General features: G+C 40.8%; 1 protein-coding gene across 3 annotated transcripts in view; it reads left to right on the top strand.

The window, feature by feature from the left end:
- BOD1L1 (biorientation of chromosomes in cell division 1 like 1) overlaps window positions 1-16298 on the top strand; it is a 55565-nt gene extending 39267 nt beyond the window's left edge. For 2 of the 3 annotated variants that reach the window (XM_082611766.1, XM_082611768.1), the window contains exons 15-26: window positions 144-214; window positions 828-900; window positions 1611-1690; window positions 3315-3399; window positions 3768-3841; window positions 5699-5774; window positions 5853-5887; window positions 6977-7022; window positions 8953-9002; window positions 9100-9184; window positions 9589-9742; window positions 15029-16298. In XM_082611766.1, coding sequence (XP_082467892.1) covers window positions 144-214; window positions 828-900; window positions 1611-1690; window positions 3315-3399; window positions 3768-3841; window positions 5699-5774; window positions 5853-5887; window positions 6977-7022; window positions 8953-9002; window positions 9100-9184; window positions 9589-9742; window positions 15029-15146 — 947 coding nt within the window. In that variant the 3' untranslated portion in view covers window positions 15147-16298. The remainder of the gene's footprint in view (window positions 1-143; window positions 215-827; window positions 901-1610; window positions 1691-3314; window positions 3400-3767; window positions 3842-5698; window positions 5775-5852; window positions 5888-6976; window positions 7023-8952; window positions 9003-9099; window positions 9185-9588; window positions 9743-15028) is intronic. The other variant, XM_082611767.1, reaches the window with a different exon arrangement.
- The last annotated feature ends 2028 nt before the right edge of the window (window positions 16299-18326 follow it).

Raw genomic sequence — 18326 nt, 5'->3', positions numbered from 1 at the left:
GTGAGGATCCCACCACAGTCATTTATAAAGTATTCTTTCTTCTTTTCCTTCCCCCTTCCACACACACCCCTAAAATAAGTATTGGAGTGAATACTTAAGGTGGGGTTTTGTTTTTTCTTTTTTCTTTTGTATTTATTACTCAGAGATATCCAATAGTGGAAAAGACAACACAGAAGCCATAAGAAGTCATAGTGTTGAAACAAATCCTAAAGAGGTGGGTTTTCATAAGAAACTCAAGTATTTCATGTTTTTTGCATAGTGCTTTCTCCTGTGCACAAAGGCTTTTACCTCTTTGTGTATATAAGAAATTAAATGTATGTATTAAGAGTTCTCCATATCACTGTTACTTCTTTATGTTCTTGTAAGGTTTAGGTAATTTGACAGGTCCCAGGATTATTTGGACATGTCCCTATGATACAGTCAAGGATGTTTTTTCATATACTGCCATTCATCAGCCCTTTAATAGGCCACCAAGAGGGGAGAAAAATGTTGTCAGTTAATTTATGACATGCCATCAATTGTAAGACATAGTTTGACTTCAGAGATGGTAAAATGAGAATTTTTTTAACGTATTTTAGAAATGTTGAAATACAATATGTAACCAGAAATAGATATGGATATTTTGTATGGATTTATATTAAAATCTTAAAAAAAAAAAAACCCTCAAGCTTACAAAATGAGTCTAATCCAAATCTAGATGCCAGAAGCATTATTCTAGATTTTTTAAAAATTTATTCCAAGGGCTAGAAACTAATACAATGTGCCCCTCTTTAAGTAGATTTGGATCCAAATTCTCCTATCTTTAATATAGTCACTCTTAATTCTAGGTTGAAGAGGAAGAAAGGCACATGCCTAAAAGAAAAAGAAAGAAGCAGTACCTCTCTTCAGAAGATGAACTGGGTATCTAGAATATATATGTTCCTGTTTTAGACCTCTTTGAAAATCATTATTTTCATATCCAAAATAATGGGCCGGTAACATAGAAAATTCTTGAGGGTAGTAATTGTTTACAACTCTTAACTCTAGTGTGTTTCCAGACCAGCTTGACCCCTCCAGGGTCTTTTCTGGACTTGATCTAGAAACTAGATTATTCCCTGCAGAAGACCCAACCCCTGGAAATCACAAAAACCCAGGCTTCCTCTGTAACCTGGGCCTGTGCCCCAGCCAGGTGCCATCAAGTAAATCTGATTCCCAAGAGCATGGTCTTAATAGCTAATTCCTGTTCAGGAAGTTAAAAGTGTCTGTGGACGGAGATTCCCTGGAGGTCCAGTGGTTAGGACTTGGCACTTTCACTGCCATGGCCTGGGTTCAGTCCCTGGTTGGGGAACCACAGCCACACAGCTCAGCCAAGAATAAAAGAATCTCTGAATGTGCTATGTCCTAAGCCTTCTCCACAGAACCTCCTGCTTTGTTGGTGCCATTTGAGCATTTGTAGATTTTTTTATTTTTATTTTTTGGTTTTGCTAGGGCCAAGGCCAGTGTTCAGTGCTCATGACATCATAAATGCCTAAGAAAGAAGTCTCAAACTGTCATTTTTTAAAATAGAACTATGCATTTCATTTTTCATTTGGCTTTTATTCCTTTGTGATTCCGTGCAAACTGATTTACAGATGATAATCCAGATGTCCTGGATTCCAAAATAGAAACAGGACAGAGGCAATGTTCTGAAACTGAGCCACAAGATACAAAGGTACTTTTTCCACATATTAATTTTAACTTTTAGGCGTAACCTAATTACATCACTGTGTATACTTATTTTGTATTATATATGTGTGTGTGTGTATATATTATATATATAGTTCTAATATCCCTTTTACTTTATGTATCTCTAATAATAAAAGGTGTATATTTTTTAGGCTCTCTCAAAGGAAAAAAACAAATGTGGCACTTTATAATCTTAAACTGTAAGATTGTATTAATATCACAGTTTAGATATAACCATTGCTTAGGTTTTTGTTCATATTACTGACTTCCTTAGGTTTCTAGGTCCTTTCTTCCCAAGTGTAATATGCTTTATTACAGATATACTTACATGAGAACAGTGAAATACAGTGATACATACTGTTTAAAAATTTTAATATTTGGCTTTCTCTTTACCATAACTCCAGCCCCTAAAATATAGGTAGTCCAAGGATGGGCCCTCCCTCATTGCCTCTTTTTTCCTATGATCTTATTTTCACCTTGTGACTCAGGGAAGCGGCTCACAAATTTTCATTTCTGCTCTTACCCTGTCTTTTGTTCTAGGCCCAGATTTTTCCATTTCCTGGTAGATAACCTCTTCTTGGGTGTTCTCCCATTTTCAAGACTCAGTACTTCTCAGTGTCTATTCCAGTCCACCTCCATCTTCTCGTTCTCTCTCTTTCCCTAATCTATTGTTTTTCCAACTTGTTCCAAAAGTATTTAAGTCACCTTATAAATATATGCAGCTGACTTCGGCTCACTAAAACCAGTTTATAGTCTCTTTTCCTCCCAATAACTGATAAACTAAATAAAAAGTAGTAAAAGAATTTTAACAACGGAAGAGGTAAAGTCACATATTGTCATGAATTTCAGTTGGTTGTGGCCAAGGAAAGATACTGGGTTTTAAAAAGCCCATCACTCCCCCTGCCCTATCCAGAACAAAAATCTTGAGACAGTGCTCCTGAATTTGGAAAGAAACAGATTAAAAGGTATCCTTTTATTTTCCCTTCAACTTTGTGTAAGGTTTTTAATGTTAAATTTAAATATACTCTGACTTATTTATTTAAAAATCACATATACAGGTAATATTCTCAATATAAAACAGTACTCTGATTTTAAATTTAACTTGTATATTTTTATTTACACATTATATTAGTATCGTAGTATAAACAATTTGGTATTTCATGCTCAAAACTTCTTTGCAACTAAGGGCAAATAATTTAACCATTGAGAGACCATTGCTCTAAATCAGCCCAGCTGGATACCCAGAAGTTCTCTTTGGCATCTTCAGCTTTATTCCTTTCCCCCAGTCCCTCCCCTCCACCAACAAAGAAGAAAAAAAAAATCTGTTGTAAATTCCTTTCAGTTCTTTCTTTGGGGTTTCTCTTGAAAAGTGCAGGGTGAGGGAGGAGAGCAATTTCCATTTTGCAGGGGAAGAAAAATGGCCTTGTTGCTTTATAGCCTTATCTCATGCTTTTCTGCCTTCAGATTTTGTATCTTTTTGTGTAGTCTCCCAAGCAGCAAGATTGTTACTTTTTTAAAAATTTCCCACAAATATCTAAAAGACTGCTAGGAAATTATTGTTGAAATAAGTAAGAAAAAGAAGCTTCTTGTCTTGTTCAACTTCTCCATAGGAAGAGAACTCTGGAGATTTGGAAGAGTTACCTAAAACAAGTTCTAAGACAAACAACACTGCTTCAAGGGCCATGGAAGAAAAAGGTGAGTAATACATCTACTTAGATAACTTGTTTTAAGAGGAGACTAATCCTTCAAAGCAGTCAGCATATCTCTCACCAGGCTTCGCCAACTGAAACTGCAGTTTGCTGATCTGCCTTCCCATTATAACACAGTACGTCGCGCTGAGTATCAGTAGCGCTTGGGAATCATTTTTAATCTCGCTCCTGTTTTACCCAAAGTGTGCTTCTTATCGGTTAACCAGACTCTGGCTTATTAACTTTGGTGTGTCCACCTGAGAATGGAGTCTGTGTGCATGTGTGACGGGGACGACATAGGTCACCTTGGTAGGTGTCCTGGCGCTGAGGCCGAGTGTAGTCCCCAGCAGTGAACGAGCTCTGCTCTTTCTGCAGATGAATACAGCAGCAGTGAAGCTGCTGGCGAAAAGACAGAGCAGAATGATGATGACAACATAAAATCTCAGGAGGTGAGAAATGTTTTTTATATTTATTTGTTCAGATTTATTTAAGTACTACAAACAAATAAAATACATTCAATGGTCTTACCCAAAGTTCTTCTTAAATGCTTTTGAAGTAGCTCTTTTTTTTTTTAGTGCACTAGGACAGCATTTCATGCAGTGCACTTTATCAATGTCATTTTGATTCATTTTGTTCCCTATATCTTAATTTTCCAAACATTTGTATGAGACCTACTTCTGTCAGCCACATGGGATCAGCCCAGATCTGTACCTCAGTGTCCATGTCACTTCCTGACCCAGAGGCTTAGCACAGCCAAGCCAGGCACCAGCTCAGGTCAGAGAACAGGGAGCTGCTGAGCCCTGGAGTCCAGCAGAACGAAATGGGAGCAGCAGCAGCAGGATGTGCGGAAGGCCTGCAGCAAGTGCCAGATGGGACCCAGTTTGACAAGGTGAGGTCAGGGATTCCTGGGAGGCTGCAGGAGAGGCAGACCTCCATCCCTGCTCACTCCAGCCAGGCCCCTTCAGATTTGCAGAGAGCACAGTGGGACACAGAATCACAGTTACCTGAGACGGAGGCCCATAAATCAAGGGAAACAACTTGTACACCAGCCAGATCTTCTAGATAACCATTGCCAAGTTTGCCAGTCTTGATACAACTTCTTTTTTTTAACATTTTTATTGGAGTATAATTGCTTTACAATGTTGTGTTAGTTTCTGCTGTATAATAAAGTGAATCAGCTGTATGTTTACATATATCCCCTCCCTCTTGCGCCTCCCTCCCACCCTTGCTATCCCACCCCTCTAGGTGGTCACAAAGCACCAAACTGATCTCCCTGTGCTATGCGGCTGCTTCCCACTAGCTATCTATTTTATATTTGGTAGTGTATATGTGTCCGTGCCACTCTCTCACTTCGTCCCAGCTTACCCTTCCCCCTCCCCGTGTCCTCATGTCCATTCTCTACCTCTGCGTCTTTATTCCTGTCCTGCCCCTAGGGTCATCAGAACCTTTTTTTTTTTTTAGATTCCATATATATGTGTTCGCATACGGTATTTGTTTTTCTCTTTCTGACTTACTTCACTCTGTATGACAGACTCTAGGTCCATCCACCTCACCACAAATAACTCAATTTCATTTATTTTTATGGCCGAGTAGTATTCCATTGTGTATATGTGCCACATCTTCTTTATCCATTCATCCGATGATGGACACTTAGGTTGCTTCCATGTCCTGACCATTGTAAATAGTGCTGCAATGAACATTGTGGTACATGACTCTTTTTGAATTATGGTTTTCTCAGGATATATGCCCAGTAGTGGGATTGCTGGGTCGTATGGTAGTTCTGTTTTTAGTTTTTTAAGGAACCTCCATACTGTTCTCCATAGTGGCTGTATGAATTTACATTCCCACCAACAGTGCAAGAGGGTTCCCTTTTCTCCACACCCTCTCCAGCATTTATTGTTGGTTGATACAGCTTTTTAATAGTTCTGTTTGTTTTCAGTGGCCTCCTTTATTTTTTATAAGGGATCCCATTTGGTCACAAGTGACTAGGACCAAATCCACATTTAAGTGGACATACATATTTATTACAGAAGTAAAAGCTGACACTGAGCGCTTACTTCCATTATCTCATTATCTCATAATCTTCAGGACTCCGTGAATTCATACTCAGTTAGCATTGTTTATCAAGTGAGGGGACTGCACTGAGAGAAATGAAGCACTAAGCCTAAGGTCACGTATTTTTTAAGAGACAAAGCTAGGATTTGAGACCTCTTAGGAGGGAACTCTAAATCCCATTTTGAGAAAGCAAACTATTTGTATAATAGAGGATAAAACTTTTTATTGCTTTTTTTCCCTTTCCCCCTTAGGAAGATCAGCCAGTAATTATTAAAAGGAAAAGAGGAAGACCTCGTAAACACCCTGTAGAAACATCATTAAAAACAAGTAGGTACTTGGTGTGTTTTCAGTTCACACAAAAGAAATTTTCAAACTGATTTTCTAAGTGAGATTTTTATTTTTTAGAAGATGACTGCAAAATAGATGCTGGCATTGTCACTGTAAGTAATTGCAAAAGATGAGAATTCTTCAAATATCTGCTCTTGACCTGGAAAGAGTATACTGCAATATTAGCATTTTCAACTATCTTTTCTAAAAAGTATTTGAAAAGCTTTAAGAGATTTTCTTAAATAAAACATCAAATAACCATTCAGATCACATTATGATTACTAATAGCTTCATATAAATATAATTATATTAATTGTAATTCACTCTGATTCTATCCTCACCTGTCAGTTCAGTTATATAAATTATCTAGGGACTTATCTTCTTGTCATCCTTGATTAAAATATAGAAAATAGCTGTTTTATATGATTTTTAGATAATGGCTTCTTTATGGAAACTTCCAAAGTGTCTATCTTACTACTTTTTATGGAGGCCCTTTTATAATAGAATGTACACCAATTTTGATGCAGGAAAATTGGCAGTAATACTTTATATTTTTTAATATTCTTTATCTTTGACCCTGAAGTGTATACCCAACAAAATCATTGTACCAAGACGTCATTGCATGAGTTTCAATGATAGCATTATTAAGAGGACAGACATGTCCACTGACGTAACAAAAGCAAATGGGATTCAAGCCTCAGCTCTGCCACTTACTCCCAGATCTGTGATACTGGGCCAGTCATGTGACCCTCTCGAGACTCCCACTTCCTTGAATATAAAGTAGTATAACAATATCTGCATTAATTACCTCACTAGAATTCTTATAAAACAACAGAACCAAAGAGCCACATGTAAGAGTGTGAATGCATTTGCCAACACATAAGATGGTTTGCCGGGCTGGGTTGGGGAATATTAACAGTGGGCCATGCGTGTCCCTCCATTGCTCGCCCCCCGGCGTAGCAGCACAGTGGCTGAGAAAGAGGCTTGTGGCAGTCCTAATCCTCCTTGTGGAAAGACCTGTGTGTTCAGAATCATAGGCATCCATATTTGCTTGGTATGTTTAGTCAACTGTAGGAAGTAGGTTCCAGATATTCTGCCTACATAATAAACAGAGGTCCTGTACCTTCTTTACATTGTTGATTGACTTTCTATGTGATGGTAACAAACTGCTGACTTCAGTTTTTTTCTTTGTTTAAATTTAGGTAGAACAATCTCCACCTGGCAGCAAACAGAAAGTAATGCAAACAGGTATGTACCTAAAAGCATTGCTCTGTGTATGATCTAAGGAAGGGGTGGGGGACCTGGCTGTCGGGGAAGGTTTTAGAATTTCATTGTTTTCCAATGAAGTGGGTGGCTTCCTTGGTAAAAGCAGCTGTCCTTGTAGCCATGAGAGACTCTAGCTATTGGCTTTTCCTGTGATCTGAGTCATTCTCAGTTTTGTTAGTCTGGGAAGCCTTCAGAGAGGAGGGGGAGGGCAACACAGAGCAAAAGAGGGAAGGCACTGCTGTGTCCAAACCATACTTTCGAGGACATGTTTTAGGGAGAAATAGATCAACCTGGGACTAGGAACTCTTATCAGGAAGACAGGAATTCAGCCCAAGAGCCTATTGTTTTCAGAAGAAGAATTTTGAAAGCAGCCTGTGCAGCTTCCAGAACTAGGATGCAAGAGAGAAAATTGTTTCAATGAAGTGTTTTTGTCCTCATTCCAAGGAGAAAAAATATTCCAAAATGTTGATAATGATTAGCTCTGGCTGGTGAGATAGGAGGAACATTTCATGTTTTTACTGTTGCCTGCATTTTCCAGAATTTTTACTATGTGTATATATTAATTTCATGGCTTAAATTTTTTGATACATAAAAGCAAAAAATAGCCATTGATGGGTTTGAAAGTGCTGACACAGGCAAAAAAAAAAAAAGAATATGACAAGTATTTTGGACCAAATAAATAGCATGGTCATATCAGGAAAGTACATATTTTGATTAGCAAGGTAAAAGCAAATGTGTAATTTAAAATTTTTTCCACATTTAACTATGTGTGGGATCTTATCCTATTTTACTTTTTCTTGCCTCTTTGAAAATTAAGGTTTGTTTATTTTTTTAACAAAAGGAGGTTTTGCTTATGTTTTGTTTTTAACCATCTTTTATTCATAATTTTATAATATTTTATATCCATACAACAAGAAATCTTTAGAACTCAAATGCCCTTTAAAGACTCTGTTGTAAGCTATGCAATTATGTTTTAGTATTGTCGTTGGGCAGTAGTTTTCTGAATCTAGGTAATGATGACCAGTTAAAGACTGGATTCTTCTTTGTGAGCCTTTTTCTTGGTTTTTAACTCTTCTACCTACGTTAGTTTAGTGAACTTGCAGAAAAGGCAGCTACACAGTCTTCATCACTAATAAGTCCACTTTTGGGTTGATGAGTGTCTAATCAGCATCCTCATAATCTTAGCTTCAAACAGTGCATTGAACTAAACTTCATTTTTCTTACCAAGATACATTCTCAGAAAATGATAACATCTACAGAAAGCAAATACATAAAGAATAGGTATTCACAACCTAAAATAGGCTTATAAAATGTACTTTTCCAGATACCATGATATAAGTATATGGAGTCATAAGAATTCCAGCTCCCCCCCCCACCTGCTAGTTATGTGACTCTGAACAAATTACTTAAGTTACTCAAGCCTCATTTTCCTACCTATCAAATGAGGGCTGTACTATTTATAGAGCTCCATTACAATTTGAGTAAAGTCTGGAATCCTGACCTGCAGTTCCTGCTGTTTCTTGGGGGCTCCCTAGATGTCCCCTTCCTCCTCCCTTTCCAGGTTCAGAGCATTTGAGCTGAAAGAGAGAAACCATGAAGGCAATCTAACCCAAATCCTCATCTCACAGATGAAAAAACTGAGGCTGAGGGAATTTAAGTAATTTGCCTAGACCACATAGCTTATTCATGACGGATCTGAAACGCAAACTTTGGTATCCTGACTTTCATTCCGACGTGCTTTTTTGCTTAGGTATTCCACCTCAACGTTTGCTTGGCTGATACAAAAACAATGATAAATCATGTAAGAATACCTTAATTAGCACTGGTACATTCACAGACAGCAAGCCAGACTGTTGAAATTTAATTTGACACTAATTAAAATATTAATGCAGAGATCTTCCTTTTCTTAAAGATGAGTCCAATAAAGAAACACCTAACCTACAAGAACGAAGTGGAAGCAATGTAAGTGTTAACTTTCTTATCAAGACATGTCCTTTAGAAATAAACTTAGTAAATGCTCAAGTGACCACCATTTCAACTTTAATTTTATTGCTTCTAGGATGACAGTGAAGAAAAATCTGTAGCAAATGTGCGTCGGAGAGGAAGAAAGCCCAAGCGTTCTCTCACTCTATCAGATGATGCTGGTATGTTCCTGGCAGAGTCTTAATTACAGTCTTACCATTTCAGAATCACCTTTTTAAGAGTTTTTCTTTGGATGAGGAAAAATCCAGGGGGTGCAGCTAGTATTAATACTACATAAATATGTGTGAAATGGCTCTAATCCTGTGTCAGAAATGGTACATCCCAGATGCTTTTCTGAGTACATGTGAATTTTTTGCAAATGCTGGCTGTGAACTGCCTAAGTAAACTATCCCAGAGATTAAGTTAAACAGTTGTGAATTGCAAGTGCTGAAACAAAAAGGAAGTGGAAAACCACTTCTTCTGCCTCCAAGGCCCTAATATCCTTTGTTCTAAACTCTGTGACTCTGTCCTTTGGAAGTGTCTTTGGGAATTGTACAATCCAGGTGTTACCCTTCTATCTGAACAGAATCCTCAGAGCCAGAAAGAAAACGCCAGAAATCAGTTTCTGAAGCAACTGAGGACAAGAAAGACCAGGAGTCTGATGAAGAAGAGGAAGAAGAGGAAGAAGATGAGCCCACAGGAGCCACCACAAGGTCCAGCACCAGATCAGAGGCTCAGAGGTAACAGGGGACAAAGGAGAGCTTCCAGAACCTTCACCAGCTTCTCCATCAGAAAATAGCTGCGGGTTTCATGGGATTCTCTTGTCTTTGACTCACTTGTGCCACAATGTGAGCTCTTTCCTTTCGTTTTATCCTCAGCAGAGAGCACATGCTCCCAGCCCTGTGACATTTCAGTTCCTCTGGGAGAGGCTGTTTTCCCTCTTAAACCATTTTTGAGGATCACTTTGGAATCTTTTCCAGGCTTTAGATACCTGTTTGGTGGAACCTATTTAGTTCCTTCATAAATATTTATCAAGGATGAGTAGATGTCTCAGATGCAGTGCGAAGCACCGTGGGTGGAAACACAGATACGTACAACACAGTCTCTGTGTGCAGCGTGCTTAGCTGCAGTGAGAGAGAGAAATCACGAGCCCACACCCGTTGTGAGATGCACTTCGCAGTGCTATGTAAGAGGTCCATCACGTGAAATTGCCAGGATGGCCACCATTTTCCACTTACATAACTGGCAATTTCATGTTTCCCATAGTACGTTCTCCCAAACCCTAGTATAGCCAGAGCCTCTGTAGAAAAGAGGACCGTGGTCAAGTGAGTTTGGGGAATGCCTCTGAATTTTCTCTCCTTCTTAAGCCATAATGTACATTACCATATTAAGGGCTTGTCATGATCCTAAAGGAAAGAAACCTGTTTAACTTTGTCAGTTATACTTTGCCCCCCAGCCCCTGTTATTATACCTGTTAACATCAATCAGTATTCCTTTCCCCACAGCCCATTTTGAGAAGTGTTGCATCACCTTACAGTTTTATAACTTTTTCTGAAGTATGAATATTTTCCATTTTTAATGTGATTCACAAGCTGTTAATCTTGGTATCATCATCTATCATTTCATTATCCAAGATTTCAGGAATATTTATTTCAAGAGTATCACTTATTAACATCTGCCACTGTAGTATAATAGTAATAATGTGTTATGTTTACATAAAGACTTAAAATGAGCCTATTTCTAATTCCTCTAAACCTGTACATTATTAGCCATTCATGATGTGGTTTAATTTCTCAAAAAATGAGATTTTAGAGCCAGAAGACTTTAGGAGCTCACAGGGCTGAAGGTGAGGTGTCTCATGATTGTTTTTTAGGTGGGGCAGCTCAGATAAATAGGAATCACAGAATTAAGATATCTGCTGATTGAGAGGGTGCATTTGGGTACAGACACCCCTCCCTCTTTTACACTCGTGGAAAGATCATCCAGTATAGTCGAGCCCAACTCAGAAAGTTCCACAGGCCTTCTAGGCATCTTCAAGTGAGTGTCTAAAAGTAGCTAACAGATTTGCCCTTTAAAATTTATTCTTCAAAAATAAATCGTATTTGATTTACGGTTCTATAATCACCCGGATTATCAGTGCTTCTCCTTAATGCACTTTAGGAGTTTGTGATTTACAAATGGATTCTTTTCACTTTAGATTCCTTGGCATTGGTTGATTGGTTCCAGGGCTCTGGCATCTTTATAATCTCACAGATTCTCAGGGTCACATGGGGTCTCCGTAGGTCCATACCGCAAACCCATCAGTACCTCGATCATGCTGCCAGCAGCTCCTCTGAAAAGGTATTTCTGCTTCTGCGTGTTACCTCAGGGCAGGAAAGCCACCTCCTCGTGGCATTCTCTTGTGTTCAATGGATGCTGGCCTCCCCATAGCTTCTACCTTTGGAGCCTCCTGTACAACTTTCCCTTAAACACTGGAGGGCGGCTTCCAGGTCTTCTCTTGTTTTGAGCCCCTCATCATCCTGTTTGTTCTCCTCAATTTATCTGTATTCTCTTTAAGAAGCAAATGTTTACACCAAGTGTGCGCTGATGAATCTAGAAGAGGCCTGTCCACCTTATTTTCTAGACTGTGCTTCAACATGCATCCAGCTCACTGGGCTCCCTCTGCCTGGGCTGCACACCAACTCAGCACGTTCTTTTTCCTCATGGGGCATTTCTTCTCTCACCTGATATTTGTGCAGGCGACTGCTTGGACCCGGTTCCAGGGCCTTAACATTCAGCTTTGTCAATTGTACTTTCATCGATCTTGGCCCCTTATTCTACTCTGGTGAGCACTTTGGGATCTTATATCATCAGCCAATATATTTTCTGTTTATCACAGATTTATCTTTCTCTAAATCACAATATACTGTCCCACACAGTGAAAGCAAAGCTAGAGTCATATAAGCAGAGTTAGTCTCAGGTGACATGAAGACCTGCTCACCAACAGTGGTCCAGAAAACCAGCTATTTTCCTACTTTTAGTCCCCATTCTCTGACTTGCCCGCGAGGAGCCTTGTCCTTTCTGGAGTCCCAGGGACTGGAGTGTTCAGTGCTGCCATTGTCCAGTGTTTCTATAATCTGTTTCAGAAAGCATCATAGTGAGCCATTTACATGTGCAACATCCAAACTTGGCAGCCCAGAAACAGTTTCTCCTAGAAATCGCCAAAAATTAGCAAAAGAGAAATTATCTACCAGTGAAAAAGTTAGTAAATCTCCCCCATTAGGAAGGTAAGTCCCTGCTGACGTTCAAGTCACTTTTAAACCCCTGAGACTGGTTTTGGTGCAGTGATGCTTTCTCTCTAAGTTTAAGATTCTTGTCTTGCCAAATAACTGTCTTTGGGAATCATCTGTTTTCCAAATGAAACCTACTCCAAACAGAGTAAGTAGGAAGGGCTGCCAAAAGGGGTCTCGGTGGCCTCACCAGTCTGCCCCACCTCACGGCCCTCCTGCACAGGCTTTATCCTTGACACTTGTGAGCCTTACCTGCCAACTCCTGCCCCCCAGAAACAAAGACAAGGCTTGTTTCTCCCCGAGTGGTCACAGACCTGAATGCTTGGTTAAAACAGTGCAGCAGGGTCCAGCAGGTAACAGCCCAGGGTCATTTCTGTTTTGCCCAGAGCACTGGAGAGGTGATGAGGTGACAGGAAAGCCCCTGAGGCATGGCCACGAGCCAGCTTGCACCTTCAGCCTGGCCTGCTTCATCTTCCTACTTCCCACAGGTTGTGCTGACCCCTGCTCCTTGCCCCTGCTTGTGCTGGCTCTTTCTTGAGGAGCGCCCTCACCACCAGCCCCCAGTCAGCCAGGTCCTTCCATCCTGTACACCCACTCCCTTCAGGATGCCGCCCTGCCTGTTCAGCTCATTCTCACCTCCTTCCTGCTGCCCTTGCAGTTGGGGCTGTGCAGTTGACAGTGTCATATACCATTGCTTTCAGTGTGTTAGTTTTGTTTTCCTCTCTGGTCCATAAGCTTCTTCCTTGAGGTCAGGGACTTGCCTTACCTTCTGTACATTATAGCATCAAAAAATAAAAGACTTGACATTGTATAAAAACTGTTTTGATGTCTCTTACCACATTTGATCTTCATAGCATACTTGTATGTATGCATTATTATCCCCATGTTATAGAAAGTAAAGCAAACTGAAGTGCTGGGCACCTTTCACATAGATTCTCCCATTAATCCTCATTAAGTAAAATGTAGTATTTATCCTTATTTTATATATGAGAAGAATCTTAGAAAGGTCTGGTTCATTATTTCTCAATCGTGAATGTGCAAGCCAATCACAGAGGCTCTTGCTGAGATGCAGGCTCTGACTCTGCAGGTCTGGGGCAGGACCTGGCAGTCTGCACTTTTCACAAGCTCCCAGGTGCTGCCAGTGCTGCTGGTCATAGGCCACCCTCTGAGTGGAAAGAAGGTCTTTCAGGTGACCTAGCCAAGCTCACACAGCTAGACGGAAGCCCCTGCGCAAAGCTTCTGTGCTCTGCGGTATGGCATCCAGCACAGTGCTGGCACACGCCCACTCCTCGGTAAATAGATGCGCACTTAGTGGCTGATGGCTTTCCCTGGTCATGGTTTGAAATGGGATATTGGCAAGCACTGGTTTTTAGCCGTTTTCAACACATGCATAGATAACATTATGCTGAAACTACATCATATACAACAATATTTGACTCGATTTGAGCTTATTTACTTTGCTGTTAAAGGAACAATAAGCAAAACATGTCTTCACATCAGTAGAGTCCCAGCTCCTGCAGTTTTATTTTCCATGTGTCTTCACTGATATAACATTTACGGCTCGCTCACACATGTCGGGCTTTGTACTAGGCACTGGAGAGAGGAAAAGGAATAACCTCAGCAGCTGCCCTGGAGAAACATCCTGTCTAATGGAGGGACGTATATGTACCTGACTTTCAAACTTTTTTGACAGTAAGCAGCTCATGTTAAGAATGTATTCCGCAATATTGTCGCTGTCACTGAAACAAAATTTTCATGAGCCAAACTGAATAGAAGTGATATCAATGGTCTATTGTGTTCTATTAATACATTGTTTTAAAATAGTGGCTCTAGCCTGCAATTTGAAAAACTCCAGTGGATAAATTAACAACGGAAAGTGCTGTGAGGTTTCCGAAGGGCAGCTTGCTCTGTGATGAGGAAGGCTTCCCAGAAGGAGTTGCTTTTGAACTGGGGCTTCAAAATGAGGTTTGCCAGATAGGAGCTGCAGCGTTGTTCCAAAAAAAAATCACATGCCAAAATGTGAACATGTCAGAGAACACTTTGTGTTTGGGAATGGGGCTACTTTGGCAGGACTATAGTCCAGAATGGTGCAGCAGTTGAGGGCAAATGGTAAAGGACTTTGTGTATTGTGTTCTGGATGACTTTGTGCTGAAATCATCAGAGATCCTAGAGAAGAGATAAACAAGACGGTGATATTGACATGATTAACTGAAGTTTCCGACAAATCAGTCTAATGGCAGAATGGAGAGCAGGGCTAGGCTGCTGGCAGGGAGACTGGGTAGGAAACTCTTCTCAAGTTCCCATGCCTTTTCTAACACTGCCAGCTGTCCTCTGTGGTAACGTCCTGTGACACACGGTTGTGCGTGTGCTCAGACGGAGGCTGCCATCCCGCTGTGTTCTCACCAGTTGTTTCAACATGTGACTGGCCGTTGATTTCTTTATTGTATAGATAGAAGAACTAGGGCCTAGAGAAGAAAGTGGTCTTGACCAAGGTCCACACCCAGAGTAGGACAGAGCCGGAAGCAGAGGACAGGCTTCCAAACTCCTCCACCAGTGCCCTGTTAGGATGTGAGGCTGTCAGCAAATAACCAGTCAGCATAGGCTCTTCTAGAGTCTCCTTGTCCTGTGTAGACCTTAGCCAGGTTTTCTCTTCTTGGCTCTCAAGGTCAAAAATCTTCCAATTTTTGAAGAACTCCCAAATTATTTGAAGCAGCTCTTTTTAAGTCTTACCACGGCCTTGAATTTTGTTTACTGCAGATCAAAGGCACAGCTCTCCCCTTCTACCAAGCGCAAGAGAGAAGCCAGCCCTCCCGGGGCACGCACCAGAGGCCAGCAGAGGGTGGAGGAAACCCCGGTGAAGAAGGCAAAGCGGTAATCTGACTGCGGCCACCCCTGGCTGGTCCACAAGGAGACACGGTAGAGAGAAGAGGGACAAGCCTCAGGGCACAGGCTGTTGTTTTTAACCAGGGGAAGGCCGTGCATGTGCTCCAAGTTCCTAGGTGCAAGCTTTTTCTTGTTATGTTTTAAACAGCTTTATAAACTATTGTTCATAGAAGTATTATGTACATTTATTTCAGATAAAGGAAAATAAGTTTACTTTGTACCTGAACTCAAAACAAAGTAGTTGTATATTTTAACATTTGAAATTGGGATTTCCCGATGTGACACATCACTCACGCAAACCCTTCCAGCCCATCAGACACCAGGCTGCCAATTGGTAATCTGTGTACAGTATATAAACATGTAAAAACAGGTTGTATTTTACTGTATGTATGATGCTAATCAATGAACACTTTATTTATTTTACAGAGAAAACTTATCTGTGAACTTTACTATATATCTGTTTATTTTATTTTATTTTTTTTAATAAAAAAAAGGGTTTTAAATGCTATGCAGTCATTAGTAGAGATGTTTTAGGACTCTGCCTGCCCTGTAACTATCTGAATCTCATCTGGCAGGAAATACAGACTCTTCTCGCATGTATCCAAGTAAAGTAGTTTAGCTCAAGAAGGGGTCTCCATTGCTTTTCTGTTCACAGTTGTGATTCTGTTTTTTAAGAAGGTAACTTGTTTCTAGATTATACTCGCATCTGTGACTTTACTACCAGCCCCACTGATGTAGGAAGTTCTGGTTCAAGTAAAATTACATCTGTCACCTGCAGCAGAAACCCCTGTGTCGGTGTCCATTCCTCTCTGTGCTGCCCCATGTTCTTTCCATAATGTCTTTTTCAGTGAAGAGAAATGCATTGAAGATTAAGTCACTCCTGTTTATCGAGCTTCAGGATTATATGTTATTTTATACACAGTTATTTCAAGATAGAAACTGGCTTTATTGCCAGATTCTTTTTTAAACATGTTTTAACTCTCATATGAGCAAACTGTCCAACTTAAGTTTTTCATAAGATTAAGCTTTTCTTAAGATCAAATTTGCCTCTAGCAATGATGTGATGAGTTGCCAAATAATTGAGATTGTTTTAAAATGTTTTGTTCATATTCTTGTTTTATAATTAAAATTTACATTCAGTGTGTGTGATTTTTTTTTTGAACTCTTAATGTAAGTTGGATATTTCTGTCATTTTACATTGTTTCTTACTGAGATTTTATATACAAATTATAAAATGTTTCCCAAAACTTGAGTGGTAAGAATTTTTTTCCCCCTATTTTAAAATTCCTCCCTGTGAAAACTGTTTCATCTCTCTAAATAATTGGTCTTAGATATATTGTTCCATTTTCACATTCAAATTTGAGTCACTGATGGCCTCTCTCTCTTGGTAGAATTGGATGTTAGATCTGGAAGGGGCTTGGGAGACAAGAAATGTGAAAACTCCATATTTCCATTTATATGGTTGAGTTTAACCAAAGCTCAAAGTTAGTTAAGGGTAAGAAGCCAGACTAGGTTCCAAGGCTCCAAACTCCTTGGCAAACCATCTTTGCACTAGATGGTTCTAGATTGGTTCACCAGAAGTGCTCACCCGAGAATGTATTCTCCACGTGAAACCAGTCTTATTCCGTTTAGTAATGCCCTCCCTGGGCACGACCTTACGGGACTGAGTAGCTGGGTTGTGAGGAAATGCAGCCTCTTAACAAAGTTGGAAGTAAACATTGCAACTGCGTAAGGAATCATCTCGTGGGGAACTCAACTGAGTCACTTAACCTCCAACGGTTCGGAAACCCATGTAGGGAGGAGCTGCCACCCCATGGGGCACTGGAACTACACAGGAGCGGTTCTTGGTCATCACAAGGATTTGGCATCACTGGTCCATATTTAGTAGAAGGGAGGAGGTTGGAAATGCTGAGTGTCCTACAATGCACAGAACAGCCCCTGATTCCACAGCCCAAAATGCCAGGAGCTTCCCCCTGAGAACCCACTGGGAAACACTTCCACACCACCTCAAACTCTCCATTTCCCTCATCTCAGCTTAGTGACCACTGCCATGCCTCGTTGCTCCTCCGTAGGCAACCTGAACAGTCACGCATCTGTGGAGCTGACACAAGCCTGGGCCAATGCAGCGGGACGTCCCAAAGGGGCAGCCTGTCCCCAGACTGAAAGTAATGCAGCCAGTTCCTCTGCAGCTGAAGTTGGTCCTTCCCTGCCTACTTCAGGCCTCTTTCTTCAGGGTGATGCTGCTGGACCGCCCCCCACCCCCACCCCATCACCTAGACTTCTTCAAGATTAGAACCTACTAACTCCAGCTTGCCAAGGCCAGCCATTAGGAATGGCCGTCTGGTGATCTCACAGTGAGCCAAGTTGGGACTGAACTCCTGTCTTCTAACCCCAGGTCCAGGTTCTTTCTGCAAAGCCCCAACAGAGGGAGGATGGATCTTCCTACCTCAACAGCAGGCTCACTCACGGCAGGACCATGATATAGTGGAGGAATCCCCAAACATCTTCACAACTGAAAACCTAACTGATTTGAGATGAGGTGGGAATTTGAGATTGGAGCTCAATGATTTAATTTTCATTTGTTTTTTATTTATTGTTCATCCTGAGTGCAAGAGCACCTTACATTTCCTAAAATTACTGCTTAGCTATCCTTGTGTAATTAAATCAAGAACAAGAAGTGTTTCCTGATACACTGAGTGAGACACTTTTCTCAGGGGAAGGAAATGGTTGTATAGCCAGCGTCTTCCCGCTGAGACTGCTGCGCTGGGATGCACATTTGTTGAGCTCCTAGCCCAAAACCAGGGACGCAAGTATGAGCCCCAGTCCCAGGGGTGACAACATGTGCGGCAGACAGCTGTGCTGCCCTGGGACTGCACCGCAGGACACAGCAGCGGGGAAGAAAGTTACCTTCCTGAGAGAAGCTGGCCAAAGGACGAACTTGGTGGACAAGAGAGTCTTTGTTTGTTTAAGTATAAAATGGAGTTTGAAGCAAGCTTAGGACCTAAAGAATAGAGCATTTTGAAAGCTGAGGAGCAGGCTGGCAACGACAGGCCCCATTCTCACCGCCAAGACAACCTTCCAGAAACTTCCAGGAGGAGAAGCACACAGATAATAATATCTACATAGCTCTAACCACACAAAACACATACTAGCTCCAAAGCCTGCTTCCTCA

Source organism: Mesoplodon mirus (assembly GCF_964341445.2).
Source record: "Mesoplodon mirus genome assembly, chromosome: 2".
NCBI lineage: Eukaryota > Metazoa > Chordata > Mammalia > Artiodactyla > Ziphiidae > Mesoplodon > Mesoplodon mirus.
This window is presented reverse-complemented; position numbering and strand designations above follow the sequence as displayed.